Source organism: Choloepus didactylus, chromosome 4 (genome assembly GCF_015220235.1).
Source record: "Choloepus didactylus isolate mChoDid1 chromosome 4, mChoDid1.pri, whole genome shotgun sequence".
In the NCBI taxonomy this organism is placed as follows: domain Eukaryota; kingdom Metazoa; phylum Chordata; class Mammalia; order Pilosa; family Megalonychidae; genus Choloepus; species Choloepus didactylus.
Genome location: NC_051310.1, coordinates 52264938 through 52280926, shown reverse-complemented (window position 1 = coordinate 52280926; position 15989 = coordinate 52264938). Strand labels below are relative to the sequence as shown.

The 15989-nt window shown below is 39.6% G+C and overlaps 1 protein-coding gene across 2 annotated transcripts in view; it reads right to left on the bottom strand.

Annotated features, from left to right (window-relative positions):
• Positions 1 to 712: 712 nt before the first annotated feature.
• Positions 713 to 15989, bottom strand: part of RTN1 (reticulon 1) — a 255401-nt gene continuing 240124 nt past the window's right edge. Inside the window, exons 4-9 of one of the 2 annotated variants that reach the window (XM_037832602.1) lie at positions 13272 to 13479; positions 10765 to 10903; positions 9083 to 9152; positions 8504 to 8550; positions 8361 to 8419; positions 713 to 1511 (exon numbers count right to left, since the gene is read on the bottom strand). In XM_037832602.1, the coding sequence (XP_037688530.1) occupies positions 1469 to 1511; positions 8361 to 8419; positions 8504 to 8550; positions 9083 to 9152; positions 10765 to 10903; positions 13272 to 13479 (566 nt within the window). In that variant the 3' untranslated portion in view covers positions 713 to 1468. The remainder of the gene's footprint in view (positions 1512 to 8360; positions 8420 to 8503; positions 8551 to 9082; positions 9153 to 10764; positions 10904 to 13271; positions 13480 to 15989) is intronic. The other variant, XM_037832603.1, reaches the window with a different exon arrangement.

Genomic DNA, 15989 nt, shown 5'->3' with positions numbered 1-15989 from the left:
TTTTATTTAGCTTGCATTTGCACAGTGTCAAGTCGCCCTTGAATCCCACACACCACTTTGCACAAAAGGATAACTCCATACATGTTTGTTGAACCCAAGTGTAAAACTGGTCACTGGCAACTTTTTATAAGTAATTATTACCCCCCTACTACTTTTTATTCTCCCACTGCTACTACCTTCATTCACTTCTACCTCTGCATCTTTGACTTTTGACTCTAACAGTGAAATAAAATACACAATTGGACTTTTACAAAAAGCAGCAGGTAATTGTTAGGCAATAGGTTGATGAGGGCAAGACTGTCATTCACAGCTCAGTTCTCAGTGCTTGGCACAGTAGGTGCTCAATTAATATCAAAAAAACAAGTTTATAGCAATTGTGATTGTTCTATGCCAGAGTTATGTTGTGTATTATTATAAAAAGTTTATGTAAGGGTTTATATCACTTTCAACATTTTTAGCCAATTAAAATATCTGCATCAACCCTGCAGAGTAAAATATAGAGAACATTTCTTTTTCAGTTTTACTGTTCTTCAGTGATTTCCATTAAGAACCCACGGAAGCCATCTACCAGCTTGGGGTTGGGCTATGTGGTCCTGGAGACAAGAGTGAAATGGCTCAGTCCTCCTGGCATGTCACATGTCACTAGTGACTTTGTCTCTTAGAGCCTGTGCATTTTCCTGGAAGACCACAAGAAGAGAGGGAGAACTTTCTACATTTAGTAACATTTATTTATGCATTCAGTATCAAGTACATAAGTGCAAATATCCAGAGTCCATAATTAAGTCCATTAGGAACTACAGAGAAAGTAAATACAAATTTGTAATAAAGTTAACATGCTGGTACTTTTTGGTTACCATACATGTAAACCAGCCCATCAATCCCAGACGACAAAAGTACTGCATATTTGTTTCAGGTTTATTCATTTATTTAATTATTTAAGTTATACAAAACTGATTGTTACCATAAGTACAGTCGACTTTTTATTTTCATGTTGTGTGTGTTTGAAAAACACTAAAACATCAGTCTACAATTCTATACGTGGTTATTAAAGATTAATCCCACCAGCAACCCGGGGACATATAAGCAGTTTCCACTATTGCATCAGTGCACTCGGCAGGAAAGGCCCAGCCACAGGGAACGTTAGAAGCTACAGAAGCATCGCAGGGAGGAGAAGAACACCGATGAAGGAAAGATAACTTGAGCTCTCACCATCATGCACTTTTTTTTTTTTTTAGCAACACGAAATAAAAACCACACCTAATACACTTTTATCTATACTTTAGTGTTTGACACAAGTAACTCAAATATCCTAAGAGTACAGAAACAGCCTAAAAACAGCTGTTTTAAAATTTGTGTCTAAGATTATGGTACCGGGGGAAAAACAATCAATTTGCAGTAACATGTAAGAACAGAGCCGTTACCACTCCAGACATTCCTGTTTGTGCCCAGTCCCTGGTGGGATGTCGATTTACTCGGCGTGCCTTTTAGCACCTGGGATTTTAGCCTGAATCCTAAAAGAACATAATATCAAAAGACAATAAACAGCATGTTATTAATGAAATCATTTTGTGTTCATTATGTTTTTGTTGCTTTAATTAGGTAAGTGACCAAATAGCTTCATATCCCAGAAGTTATTATAGTTTTTATGTATGCATCTATAAACATTCTTGTATACAGCAATAAGAAGAAAGTATAAATTGGATAATGAATGACCCAAGAAAGTCACATTTCTTGGATTATAGCTCTTCAAGCAGATGAGCATGCTGACTTATTTTAAGACATATCTGAAAGAGAAAGGGTGTGATTACTCATATGCCAGAATGATGGGCATAAGCTAGGATGGTCCCAGGCAAAGGAGCCTCTAGTCCCCTGAGGCATAGTGAAAGTCAGTAGAACTGGAATTGAGGACCCTGTGTCCTAATTCCAGCTGTGCTACTAACTAGCTGTGTGACTGAAGGTCAGCTAATGAGCTTTTATGGACCTAGAGCATGCGTCTTTTTTTTTTTTTATCTTCATTTTATTGAGATATATTCACATACCACACAGTCATACAAAACAAATCATACATTCGATTGTTCACAGTACCATTACATAGTTGTACATTCATCACCTAAATCAATCCCTCACACTTTCATTAGCACACACACAAAAATAACAAGAATAATAATTAAAGTGAAAAAGAGCAATTGAAGTAAAAAAGAACACTGGGTACCTTTGTCTGTTTGTGCACATAGACTAGACATCTCTGAGGCCTCTAACACTCTGTGATTTTGCCAGCAAGGCAGCATTATTTTAAGACAGGTTTATACCAGAAGCAAATTGTTTATTGGTTCAAAGCTTTATGAGATCATTGTAACTTTGACTGAGAACTTACTCTAGGCCAGGCACCCTTCCAAGTGCTGGTATCGAATTGAATGGTCGACAACAGAGACCATTAATTCATGAGCCTTTATTCTTGTAGCAGTTGAGGAGCCAGATATAAACAAGTAACAAACAAGAGAAGCTCAGATGGTGATCAGTGCAATAAGGCAAAACCAAACAAGGTGAGGTGATGGGCGGGAGGGGGTAGTGGTGGTGAGGTGGATGGTCTCTGTGCTAGACAGAATGATCTGAGAAATGGAGGACTGATGGACAGGCGACAGTTTTGATGTGAAGTGTTTTGGAGACAGGATCCAGCAAATGCGAAGGTCCTAAAGTGGGGACAAGCTTAAGGGGTGAGGGGAAGAGAGGCTGTTGTGCTTGGAGCATGGGGAGGGGACATCTGAGAGGCAGATGAAGTCAGAATTGTGGGCCACGGTAGGGAGCTTAGATTCTAATTTGTGTTATGGGAGCCACTGATGAATTTTAGGCAGGGGGGTGATGGGATCAGATCCATATTTTAAGAACACTATGGCTGTTGTGTGAAAAAAATGGGGAGCAATAATGGAGGGAGGGAAAACTTCAGCTGGGTCCAGATGGCAATGGACTGGATTATATGGTAGAAGAGGAAATGGAGAGAAGTGAACAGACTGGGATCTATTTCGGAGATGGAGCTGACAGGGCACACCAGACATGCTGATGGATGAGGGAAAAGGAGAGAGTAATCGAGGCAGGTTCTCTGGTTTTGGGCCTAGCAACCAAATGAATAATAATGCCATTTAAAGAGACGGTGATGACTGAAGGAAAAAAGGTGAGTTTGCAAGATCTGTCTGGCCATCTTGAATTTGAACATCTATGATACATTTGAGAAAAAATATTAGATAAGCAGGTGGGTAGACCTGGTCCTCAGGAGCAGAGGACTGGACTGGAGACACAAGTTTCAGAGCCCTTGACACAGAAATAAACTTTAAAGCCACAGGAATGGGGGAGAGGTGGATTAGATGATGAATATTCAGGAGAGGACTATGGGAGAAAGCGAGGAATACCCTAACAATGTCCTGGTAGCTGAGAAGAGTGTGTAACAAAGGCAGTACTGATTGAGTAGGATGAGGATGGAGAGATGACCGCAGGATTTGGCTATCTGAAGGTCACTGGTGACCTTGACAAGAGCAACTTAAATGCAAAGGATGAAGACCTGACTGGAGTGAGAGATGGGGAGAGAGGAAATAGAGATAACAATGACAGAAAGTTTTGAGAATTTTTTATGTTAGGGCGGCAAAGAAATGGAAGTCAAGCTGGAGGGGGACATGGAGTCAAAGTTTCTTGCTGTCATTTTTTCCCCCAAGACTGGAGATATTATGATTATGCAAATCAACAAGTGGAGGGAGAAACTGATAATGCAGCAGAGAGAGTGAAACATTCTAACGGAGATACCTTAAGTCTATATACTGTTTTTCAAAAGTCTGACATATATTTTTTAACTTTTAAAATTTTTAAATATTACAAGAAAGTCTACTTTCCTCCCTGTGCAAAAGTCCTTTCTACCACATCTGTGACAGTGGTCAGCTAACTTCTACCTGAATATTGAATGTCAGGGAGTTCACTGCTTCACGGAGCAATTGGTTCCATTGTTGGACAACTCTAATTACTATTGGTTTTCCTCACAATTCATTAAATCTCAGAACTCTGTAACTGCCATTTACTGCCCTTTAGAGAAAAATAGAAAGCCTACTTCTTTCTCAGTGTTCGATCTCCAAATATTCCAGGATAGTTATTGTATTTTTTAAAGTCATCTCTTTTCCGGGATAATCATCCCCAATGAAGTTCAGTCTTCACTGCCCATTATTGTCATTTCCAGTATCCCAATGCCTGGTCATTTTTCTCTGGCATTATTCTAGTGTACTAATGTGTATCTCTTAAAATATCCAAACCTGGAATCAAACACAGATATGCAATGACTAATATGGAATATAATAAGACTATGGCTTCTTCCAATTTATATGTTATACTTCTATTAATAACTTCTAAACTTGCATTAACTCATATTTGGCTGTGATCAATTAACCAATTAACCCCACCCCAGGTTCTCTTCACATGCCCTATTGTTACACCCTGTTTCCCCTCACTCTTCCCCATCCTATTTTGTAAAGATGGCTTTTTAAAAACCTAAATATAGGATTTTACTTTCCCTGCTAATTTCATTTCATTGATTTCAGTTCAGCATTGTAGCTTGCTCTATTCATTGTGACTCTTGAGCTTGCCATCTTCTGAATTCACTTTTGCTCTAAGCTGTGTGTCACCCACAACTTTGATAATTATATTTGGTTTTGTCTTCACATAGTCATGTGAAGTTATGGGGTTGTAAGCAATGGGGTCAAAGGAAGGCCCTGTGTCACATTACTATGCCACGCCCCATACAGATCTTTTATGGATTAATGAACATCTGTGGGGTCTATTATTTCAACCTTCTAGAACTCTACATAATTCTATTATCATCTGAACCATAATCTCCATTTTCTCCACAAGGACGTCAGGAAGACTTGTTGAGTACCCACTGAAATCAGAAGACTCACCAGCTAGAGAGCAGTCCATTTGATCCTCTGGTTTATTGAACATATTGAACCATGATATTCTGAGTATTTAACTATATGTTTATAAATCCATCCTAGGATTTTGCTTAAAATTGGGCATCCAATTTGTCAGAATTTAATTTCTAGAGTCTACTTTTTCCTCTAATTTGAAAAACAGGACAGCTCTTGGCCAACTTCAGTTTTCAGGGATGTACTTCATTCTCTGAGATCTATCAAATATCATTCAAGAGAGTTTCTAGGTGAAATCTCAGGCTATTTAATCTTCTGAGACTGTAACTCATCTGGATATGGGACTCTGAATTCACTTAAGGCAGATTCCTCAATATGCTTTCATTTATTTAAAGCTTTAATTCCCTCTACAATATTTATCTTGCCTTTTCTAATCTGAATCCCTTTTTCCTTATTTTCAAAACTGTAAGAAGTAAACAAGGCAGTGTTATTACCCCTATTTTATAGTTGGGAAATTCAGATTAAATGACCTGGACATTGTTATCCATCCAGTCAGTATAAACAAAAGACTACAACTGGGGTCTCCTGACCCAATCTGGGATTGTCCTCCATGTCTCTCTTGAACTGATCTCTAAACTCTGATGGTGATGATGATGATGACAATGATGATGACGACGACAATTATATCTAACATTTACTGAGTGCTTCCTATGTGCCGGTAAAAGTACTTTGCAGACATTATCTCATTTAATCCCCCAAAATCCTATGAGGTGAGTATTAATATTTCCAATCTACAGATAAGGAAATAGACTCAGAGTCAAATAACAATGTATGATGATCTCATATAGCCCGAAGTGCCAGAAATGGATTCAATGCAGTCTGACTGATTCAAAGATCATGTTTTTAATCATTTGACTAAAACAGTGTAAGTTATTTTGCTGGAATTATTCCAACATGGAATCAGAATTTCAGAAGTTAAAGGGAGCTTAGAGGTAAGATCCCATCAAGAAATTTCCTTCAAAATTTAGTGCCAGGAAAAACACTTCTCTCGAGGAACTGCTCTTTCCTCCTTTCTAATACCAAGAACCATGTAACTTAGTTTCTTTTTTTGCTGTAGATACCCCAAGGCTCAGAGTCATATCTGAAGCTCAATTACGGAAACCATATTTGCATCGTTTCCTTTCTATTTCTTTTTCACAGCCTTGATTTCCCATTTTAATGTAACAATTACATTGTATATGTTATACTCTTTGTCATCTCTCTTTTCCCTCCATTTCAACTGGCCATTCCCACAACACTTTTGCTTGAATTACCATGGCTTCCTAGCTGATTGCACATCTCCAATCTCTCCCCACTCTAATTTTTCTCCCACTAGATTGTCAAAGTGATCTTTCTAAAACATAAATCTGAGTACATTATTCCCCTGCTTGAAAGCACCCAGGTCTCTCCATTCCCTGTTGGAACAGAGTCAAAACTCCTTAGTGCACACCATCTGGCTTCAGCCTATCTTTTCCAACTCTTTTTAGTTGACCTTTCCACTTACTTAAACTTTAGGCAAATTGGCTGGCTCACTGCTTCCCAAACATGACCTACATTTTCATGATTCTCTGCCTTTGCTTATATTATTTCTTCTTCTTACAATGTCTCTTCCCTCATCATCTACCTGATAAATGCTTACACATCCTTCAGGGCTCAGGTCTAATTTCATCTTAGCAGCTTTTCATTAGCTGTTCCAGGCAAGAATAGTTATTCCCTTATCTCTGTTACTTTAACATTTTACACAACTCCATTATAATTCTTATCATGACTTATGGTTATCTCTGTAAATTTGTCTGTACCAATAGGCTGAGAGCTAATCTACGGCTGGGATCCTCTCATTCATCTTCGTACCCTTTGTGCCTATTATATGCAGCACCCCAGACATAATAGGCACCCTTCTTTTGGAACCAATCAAATAGCCAACAAATAAACAATTAATAATGTGATTTGCTCCAGTTCCCCAAACTAAGTATCGGACAACTTAGGAATACAACCTAGATCGTCCATCTCCCAATTTCCAAAGTCCTGTGCTGGTGTTCATTGCTACAGTTTCCATACATAGAGCTCTAGCTGCCAAAAAGTCATTATTATATAAGTTCCTGGTCATGAGGCCTAGAAATTCTAATTCTGTAGTTCTGTAGTGGAGTCTGGGAATTAGTATTTTTTTTTTTAAATCAGTTCCCCAAATTTGGGCACCACCAAGTTTCAAACTATACCATGTTACCATTTCTTAATGCAAAATAATGAATATTTTATCCTTAGTTTTTTAATATTCATTAGGTCTTTGTTACACTTGGGTCCAGGCTGATAATTACAGGCATCTTCAAATGTGTTGTGGATCTGATACAGATCCAAATTCAACATAGAATTCTATGTGTTCCTAATGAAGTTAGGAGGAAGAATGTAAACTGTAACAGTAAAAAACAAGATCTTCATATACTTCAGGAGAGAACTGCATCTGTTATCATGCATTCTAACAACAGACGAATTTTATTAAAGGTGGTGTTTTTTCTTGTTTGTTCTGTTATTATACATCTTTCTTTAAGTATTTCCCTTTAAATCTGACAATCACTCAGATCAACTCAAATGGGAGTTTATGCTGACAAAGTCTAGTCCCTTTGTGACATGTATTTATACTTGAAGCTGAGGACAACTTTTGATTGAAACAAAATTCTGAATAATAGTGACGACATAAAAACTATCATTTTAGATGGAGACACATCTAAAAACACTAATTTAAGAATTGGGGAAAAATACAAAGTTTAATGACCATGTTGGCTTTGGATACTTATAACTGGAATTGTAATTTCTTAACATAATAAGGTAACCCATAAGATAGCATCTATTCAAGATTCAGCTTTTAAGTGCAATGATTTTAATTAAACAAATGAACAGATACACACACACCTGTTGAGCTGAAATGGCATAATTTATAATATTTAGGTAAAAATTTTTTTACAGATTTTAAAAATATTTAAAGCTTTAAGAAATAATTTTGATGGTTTAAAAATTTAGTGATATTCATTGTTTAAGATATTGAAAATTTGTGCTAACTTAATTGTTTTTATTTCAATTAAACTGCTATAAATTAATATTACTTTTTGGAATCAGGCTTCCTTCTTTCCCCACCTCATCTTGTTCTTGGACATGGGCAAGCCCCAGAAAGACCTTAACAACTTACCAAATTCTTTCATATTGATATCTGAAATAAACCACTGAAGGTTTTATTTGAGTGTTTTAACATTTACACTTATTTTCTGAAATAATATGATTGAGAAAGGAAGAAGTATACAATTCAAATATGTGAACGAATGATCATAAATCAATCTATTATTTTTCTACTTTTTTTCACCCCCACCTAATCCACTCAAGTGCCTGCTTAAGGCAGTGTTACCTTTTTATGAATTGCACTATGAAACTTACTTTGCCACAACAGCATTTATGTGAGTCCTTACAAGTCCCAGATATTGGTCAATCTGTGCCTACAGAAAGAAAGAAATTATGAGCACATCCAAAGTTCATGAGGTCAAAATTTAACGTAAGTGATGGACATACAAAGAACTTACCTGGTGCTTAACATACACTACAGGTAGAGTAAACATTGAAACCACAGCTGGGATGAAAAGCAAATATAGTATTAAAATTCTGAGTGTTAGCAAAAATCATATGTATTTATTTATATTGCTATGTAATTCTAAAGCATTCTTTATAACAACCAGCATTCTAGACAAAATAGGACAGGGCAGTTGACAAGAAAAATGAAAAGATGCTGAATCCCTTACAGAAATTATATCATAATTCCTAGATTATTTCCTAGATACAAATTAATCCCTATTCATAGCTGTCATATATATTATCCAATATCCAGATATATATTAGAAGCCAAATAAAACCAGTTGTGGTGGAAGAAAAATGCAAAGCTTCAGAATAAGAAATTCATATTAATGTGTAATATATATTATATTATTTAATATATATTATATTATTTAATTGAACTATGATGATAAGGGACATGCTTTGTACTCAGGGATATCTGTGGCATTGGTTCCTAAGAATCTACTGAAAGAAGCTAAAAGCCAACAGTCTATGAAGCATTATATTCACGGCATGAGTGAAGGAAGACAAAATACAGTCTCTGTCTTTACCCATGAGCAGCAGGGTCAAGCCATTGAAGAGAGCGCCAACATAAGTCAGGAGCCACATCAGGACTGCAAACTGAAAAATGAAAGGAACATGAGAGCTCTTAAAACTGTTTGTGTCAGAGAAAAGCCTCATTTCAAAAGCCTCATTTGTTTTTCCCATTGCTTTGCTTTATTTTGTTTGGAAATGTTTTTCTATTTGATAAATAATTTTAAAATAAAAAAAATAAGCCTCATTTCATTTTTTTTAAAAAGAAGATTAGAATTTGAGGCAAAATACATCATGATTTCAATAGGAAATATAAGTGAAATAGATATTTAAAACTCATTACAGAACCACTAAAAGGGGACCCAGTCCTTTTCCCTCTCAGAACCCTTCATATCTCTTTGTTAAAAGATCTAGTCTCAGGGTGGGCAAACTATTGCCCTTCGCTTATTTTTGTATGGGCCTATGAGATAAGAATGGCTTTTGTAGTTTTAAATGGTCAAAAATAAACATTTAAAACAAGAATAATATTTCATGACAAGTGAAAAATGATATGAAATTCAATTTTCAGTGTCCATAAATAAAATTTTATTTTTACACGGCCACAGTCATCCACTTATGTACTGTCTTTGGATGCTTTCGTGCTATGATGTCAGGGTTGGTTGGTTGTAACAGAGATTGTGTGGCCTGCAAAGCCTAAAATATTTATTATCTGGATTGTTATGGACAGGCACTGCCGACCCCTGAGCTAATCCACAATTTTTACATTACAAACACAAATAGAAATGTCACTTTAGAAACACTAAGCTAAGCAATTATACTGTCTCTGGTATTTCTCTTTAGTTATTACTCAGTCAGTCATCATTCCAGTGAAGCGCCTTAAGGGTCAAGTCCGCATCATTCACTGTCTTCTGCCCTTCCTGGAACAGTTACAAGCAGCCCTGTGCACCCAACTCTGCCAGGGTGTGTCCAAAGTGCTCTGGGAGCCCGGAAAACTCACAGCCACAGCATCTGGGCTTTCCCCATCCTGCTCATGGCCTTGCCAAATCATGACTGATTAACTTTCATTTACAGGTAAGTCACAGGGAGGCAAAGCAGCTTTCCAAAGAAATCTAGTGAATTCAGTGAGCAAACTGCAATAAAACCTAGGGACTCCAGATTCTGGCCAGGTTTTGGGTCTGACACACCTTAGTCCTTCAGATCATTCAGTCTTGGAGCCAAAACTGTGTGAGGACACTTGGATGTCTAGCTATTAGCAGAGACCAGAGTTTCTTTCAGTGAAAAAATAAAACATATATTTTTTGCATTCCCAAACTAGATGAGAGGTTTTTTAAAACATTTTTTTAAATAAATTTAAGAAATTGAGGAATTATAAATGGTAATTAGAGGCAGCCTGGCATGTTGTAACAAGTGTGGAATTAGAGGCTGTGTGATCTGAGTTTGATCCCAGCTCTGCCAGGAACTCACTGGGCAACCTTGGACAGCTCTCACAACCTCTCTAGGCCACACAGGTTTTTCATCTGTAAAAGGTGGGGATTAGACTGAATGAGTCCAAAGTACCTTATACGTGGAGGTTTTCTGACTCTAGAACATAATGATCATTTGCTTTTTATTGTTCTCCCTTATGTGGTGGTTTGTAACACTACACCTGTAGGGAAAACGAAACTCAAGACTGTAAAGTGAACAGCTTAAACAATCGTACTTTTAAGGAATCCACCAGGTCCTGGACGAGGAAGAGCCTCCTCAGTTCTTTAAGCGTGTTGTTCACGTAGAACTGCAGGCAGTCTGTGTACTTCTGAATCTGCTCCTGGGAAAGGGTGATCTCGAGCTCCAAGTAGGCCCTGTCAACAAGCCATCCCCACAGAGAACTCCGTCAGAGGGAATCACAAAACAGGCTGGCTGCCGTGTTGACAGGCTGGCACCCTGACAGCCCAGCTTTCCTTCTCTCACTGCGAGGACGGCCAAGGGGACTAGGGCACCTACCTGACTGCCTCCAGGGTATCAGGGGACGCAGAAATCGCAGCTTCTCATGGGACACTGTGACTGCTTCTGTCTATCAAAGACCGAGCAGTGTAGAGGGAGCTGATAATTCAGGGAGTCTGGTTGTGACCAGAGAGAAGTCAGTCCCAAATGATCTTACTTTCTGAATTCTCCACATATCCCTGGCCAGCAGGCAATTGTCAAAGCCCTGTTTCTTCTCAGCTGCCAGGAAATGAATTTTGTCTTTAGATAGGTAAGATGGCTGCAAATTCTAGCCACCAATGCTTCCTGATCATCCAAAACTTTAAGAGTTCACATTTAAATTCTGGAATTTACTGCCAGGTTTTATTTAGAGATCCTTGAAAACTCAAGTGATCTGGGCCATATTAAAATGCTCACGGTTTTATTAAGGGCAGTGTTTTTAGTAGTTACATTTTTCATTTGTTCAAACGGTTAAATTGAATCCTTGGAGTCATTCCAGCCTCGGCTGCTGCCTGTTTGGCCATGCTCACCCACAGAGGCCCACCTGCTCTCTCACCTTCCCTGCCTCCCCTCTTTGACAACAGTGCCACGTTACCTGCCTAGAGGGCATCCTGAGAGTCCTTCTGGTGCTTTCCTAACTCTGGGAATTAAGATGAAAACAGTAAAGCAGGATTTGGCCTGAGTTTTAGGGAAACACATTTAACTGTTATGGTTTTCTTTACTTAAAAAAAAAAAAAGAAAGAAAAGAAAAACCCTGATTTGTCTAGAAAGTGTATATTAGTTGAAAATGTGCTCTGAGTCAGATATTCCTTTTACTGACCAATATGAACTCAGCCAGAGGAAAGTTTTAAATTTTAAGTCTGTCTCTTTTAGGAAGATAAAGTAGTTGAACTCACTGTAGTTAGACTCTTGCTTCTATAACTGGATGCTGGAAGCTGTAAGTCAAATGAGAGAGCGGTCCCCTACATGTTAACGTAACAGTCTCAGGGCCAAGGACATGTGAGAAGCAAGCTTTGCCCAAATGGCTAAGGGCAGAGGTTGGGGCGGGGAGGGCTCCAAACAGGGCAGCCAGGGCCCCTGAAGTGGCATCATATACACCCAGTTAACGTGGTGCTCCTCTGCTCTGCTCTTTCCAAGTTTGGGGATGGGAACTTGTGCAGCCAAGCTATAGCCACAGGATCCATTAACACTGCATTGGAAGAAGGCCAAATATATCCCAAGGGCAAGAATGCCCAGACTATAACTGTCTTATACCCTGAAGCCAGGAGCCAGACGCTGAGAGGGGAGGTCTGATAAACAGCAGTTCCTTTTGTCTACAAGTCCTCACAAACAGGTGTCTTTTCCTCTTTTAAGGGGCTGGTGCCACCGAGGCCTTGGTTCAGCGGCCTGGTGAGGGTGAGTCAGGGAGGATTCAGAGGAGGTGTCAGTGAGTGACTGAGGCTGGCCTAGAAGCCATTCTGCAGCACCATGTTCATCTCTCATCCCAGACTCACAACTATGCCTTGTTACAGGAAGTGAGGACACCTGCAGGGGAGCCTGCCCCCTGGGGCCGGGCACCAGGCAATGGTGTGAGCCCAACACACAGTGCTAAGAGTACCCGGAGCTCACAGTCTAGAATAGGGAGATAGGTTGGGGGTGGGGTTGGATGACAATACCCACTTTCTCTGCCACATTTTATATATTCCCTCAGTTTGTGCACTGCCATTTTTGATATTTCTTCCACCTCAATGTTGTAATCAGATTTCTCCAGTATAAAAATATAGAAGAGGACATATTATGAGCCCATTCCTAAACTTTGCAGAAGATTGGTCCTTTGACATTAAACCTCCAGGGAGAGGCATGGAAACAAAAATCAAACACCCTAGTCCTGGCTGTGTGCTGTTTACTGGCTGCGTGACCCTGGGCAAGTCACTTCGCTTCTTGGAACATCAGTTTTTCCGTCTATAAATAAGGATTGTAATGACTCCCTGCCTTCCTCACAGAGGTAGAAGGATTAAGTAATAGTTGAAATGCTCTTTAAATTATAAAACACTGTACACATATAATGAGTTATGATTACTGTTAGCAGTAGCACTAATTAAAGTAGAAAAACTCAATAAAGCAGTAAATGTCAGAATAAGGGTAAGTGAGTTTGTTTCAGAAATTCACAAGAAATGAGAGACATTAAACGACACAGGTCCGTCAGGTCTCAGAGAAAGAGAAAGAGCCGCGTGAGAGTGGGGAGGGCTGGTCAGGTCGGGCACTCACTTGAAAGGATGGCCCTCGTCGGTCTTCTGCACAGCTTGTAAAACGGACTTGTAGATGCGGAAACTGATGGTGGCCGAGAGCGCGGCAAGGGCCAGGTAGGCCACGACGCTCACCACGCTGAACTGGGTGAGGGAGAAGAGCAGCAGCAGGAAGCTCCCAAACACTATCCCCGTCTGCTTGATGTCCCGCCAGTACAGCAGGTCGATAGCTGTGAGGAGGAGACACAAAGCACATTCTCCACTTAGCACAGGGAGGGCCTCCACGCCAACCGCTGACGCTCGGTCCTTAAGGCTGCCGCCGCTGCAGCGTCTCACCTGACATCTGGGCTCCGTGAGGCTATGCCCGGGGCACTGACTGTCATTTCATTGTGATTTTGAGACTGGTATTCATCCCTGACAAGGGTTCCCAAACTGACAGATAAGGAAAAGCATTGGCTCTCCAGCGACCATATTTCTTTGGATATATCTCTGTGGGCTACACCATATGTATGGAGGTCCTAATTATGTGACTTTGAAACAAAATTGAAAATACGGAGGACTCTGTGAAGTACCTGTCCTTTCCTTTGGATGCACTGGTATGTGCACACCTTGTACCCTACTAACTTTAAGTCTCAGCTGTAGCCTGTTGCTGCATTCACCCATCACACAGATTCCCCCACTGCTGAGGAGGGGCAGCTGCAGTGGACAGGGGTGGCCAGAGAAGTGGTGCCTTCAGTGACATGGAGGCAGGTCCACGAGACTCCATTCAATCCCAAAGGCATCCGGACAAGGGTACCAGTTGCCTCTAAAATGAGAGCAAAACTGAGGGGCACGTGGCTGTCTGAAGAAACCCTGCAGCTGACATTTGGATTAAACCATCTTGTACATGATTTGTTCATTTCCACTCTGTGATTTAAAAATCTGGAATGCAAGGCTTTAAACTATACATTACACCTGCCATTCAATTATTACCTTCTTTGAATTTAGAAACAAATAATTCAAAAAAGTAAAGCCATAGTGCTTCAAGTGAGGGTATAAAATGGTATGTTTCCATTATTTCAGTCACCAGGATATGAAAAAAGCCATAGAAGCTCTGCTGAAGAATGTATGTGAATTTATTCCACAATTAGCAAGTAACAAATGATTTTTATAGAACGCTTAGTCAATTTTCAGAAAGAGAAAATAAGTCATAAAATTCACATCTCACAACCAAATGAAAGTGGCAGCTGCTTGCACTGCTTCAGGTTCAGTGTACCTGGAGGCACTAGGTTTACAGAATCAGCGGCCAGTTATTTGTTCAAAGGAAAACAGAGGTGAACGGGTTGAAGAGAGCAGGGAGCTGCTCCCCTTATACATGGGTGTGCAATTAGCTGGTGAACAGTAGTGAAAAAGGTCACACCACCTGGTAACAACCCTGATGCTACAGAGATGATATAAGAAATGTCAAAGAGCAAAGAATTAATCCCTTCAGCAGCAGACTTATCTCAGGCCGACTGGAGAATAAATCAGGGGTTTATTAAGGTGAGAAGGCTCTGTTAAAACAGACTAAGGATACCCCCAGCAATCTGAAGCTAACAAAGAGTTTACTTTTGAGCTGATCCTCCCTCCATCACCACCCACTCTTTCCCTCTCTTCTGCCCCCCTCCCACCACCAATGACATTAACTCAGAAAGATTCCCGTAGGCAGCCATTTCACTGGGCATAAATTTGTTCCCTTTCCCCTACAACACTTCTGCAATGTAGGAAGCAGACAGGGTGGATCACAAGCACAGACTGGGGTGAAAGGATTTTTTTGTCTCTTTGGGTAAGGCCAGTCCTTCAAGTCTGTTTCCAGGGGCAATGAAAAGCCCACTACTCCAAAGCCTCTCTCCTCTGCATGCCCCAATCAACAGTAACACTGACTGATATTCCACCTTTAGGAATTCATTCCTTTGGCTTAACTATTTTCTACCTTCAAAATGTTCATTGTCTTTTTTTAAATGTAAAGATACCAGAATAAGATAATGCATTAAAGATTTGCTTGTCATTAACGACAAAGTTTGAATGACTTCATCAAATAACCTTCCTTTTAAAAGAATTTGTTGAGAACAGAGCACCAAAACATTGATCCTTTTCAGGCAGAGAAGAGGAATGTTCTAGAAGAAATGACCTGTGAGAACCCACCCACTCCACCCCACCCCCAGGACCCTGAAGGTAGATGAGAGAAGTGGGAGAAGAAGGGATCTCCATAGATGCTTGATTCCCTTGGTCTTGAGTGGATTTGGTGACAGGTATCTAGGTAAGCCGAGACCTAGGTCTAGACCAGCTGGGCTAATAATGGTCTTTGGGGGCACTGGGACCTCCTAGTATTCTGTTTTACGCAGGTGAAAAGGAGAGGAGGGAATAAAACTGGAGACTAAACATTATCATATCTGAAGGTTTATACCTGTTCCATATTTATTCATTCATTCAATATTTATAGAGCAAAAACTAAGTATCAGGCTTTATGCTAGGCACCAGGGATATAAAAATAAAGGAATTGTTAAAAACAAAACAAAACAAAACAAAAAACACGAAAAACTAAACAGGTGAATAAATAAATAAATAAAAATCAAGCTGTAATTTCCGTTTTACGACACCCATCAACTCATATGGCAGACATATTTGGAAATATTACAAGACAGCAAAAGTTGTGCTAAAGGTGGGGCCACTTAGTTCTAGGGAAAGAAGATGCACCCATTTGTGAGAGGTGAAGGGACAT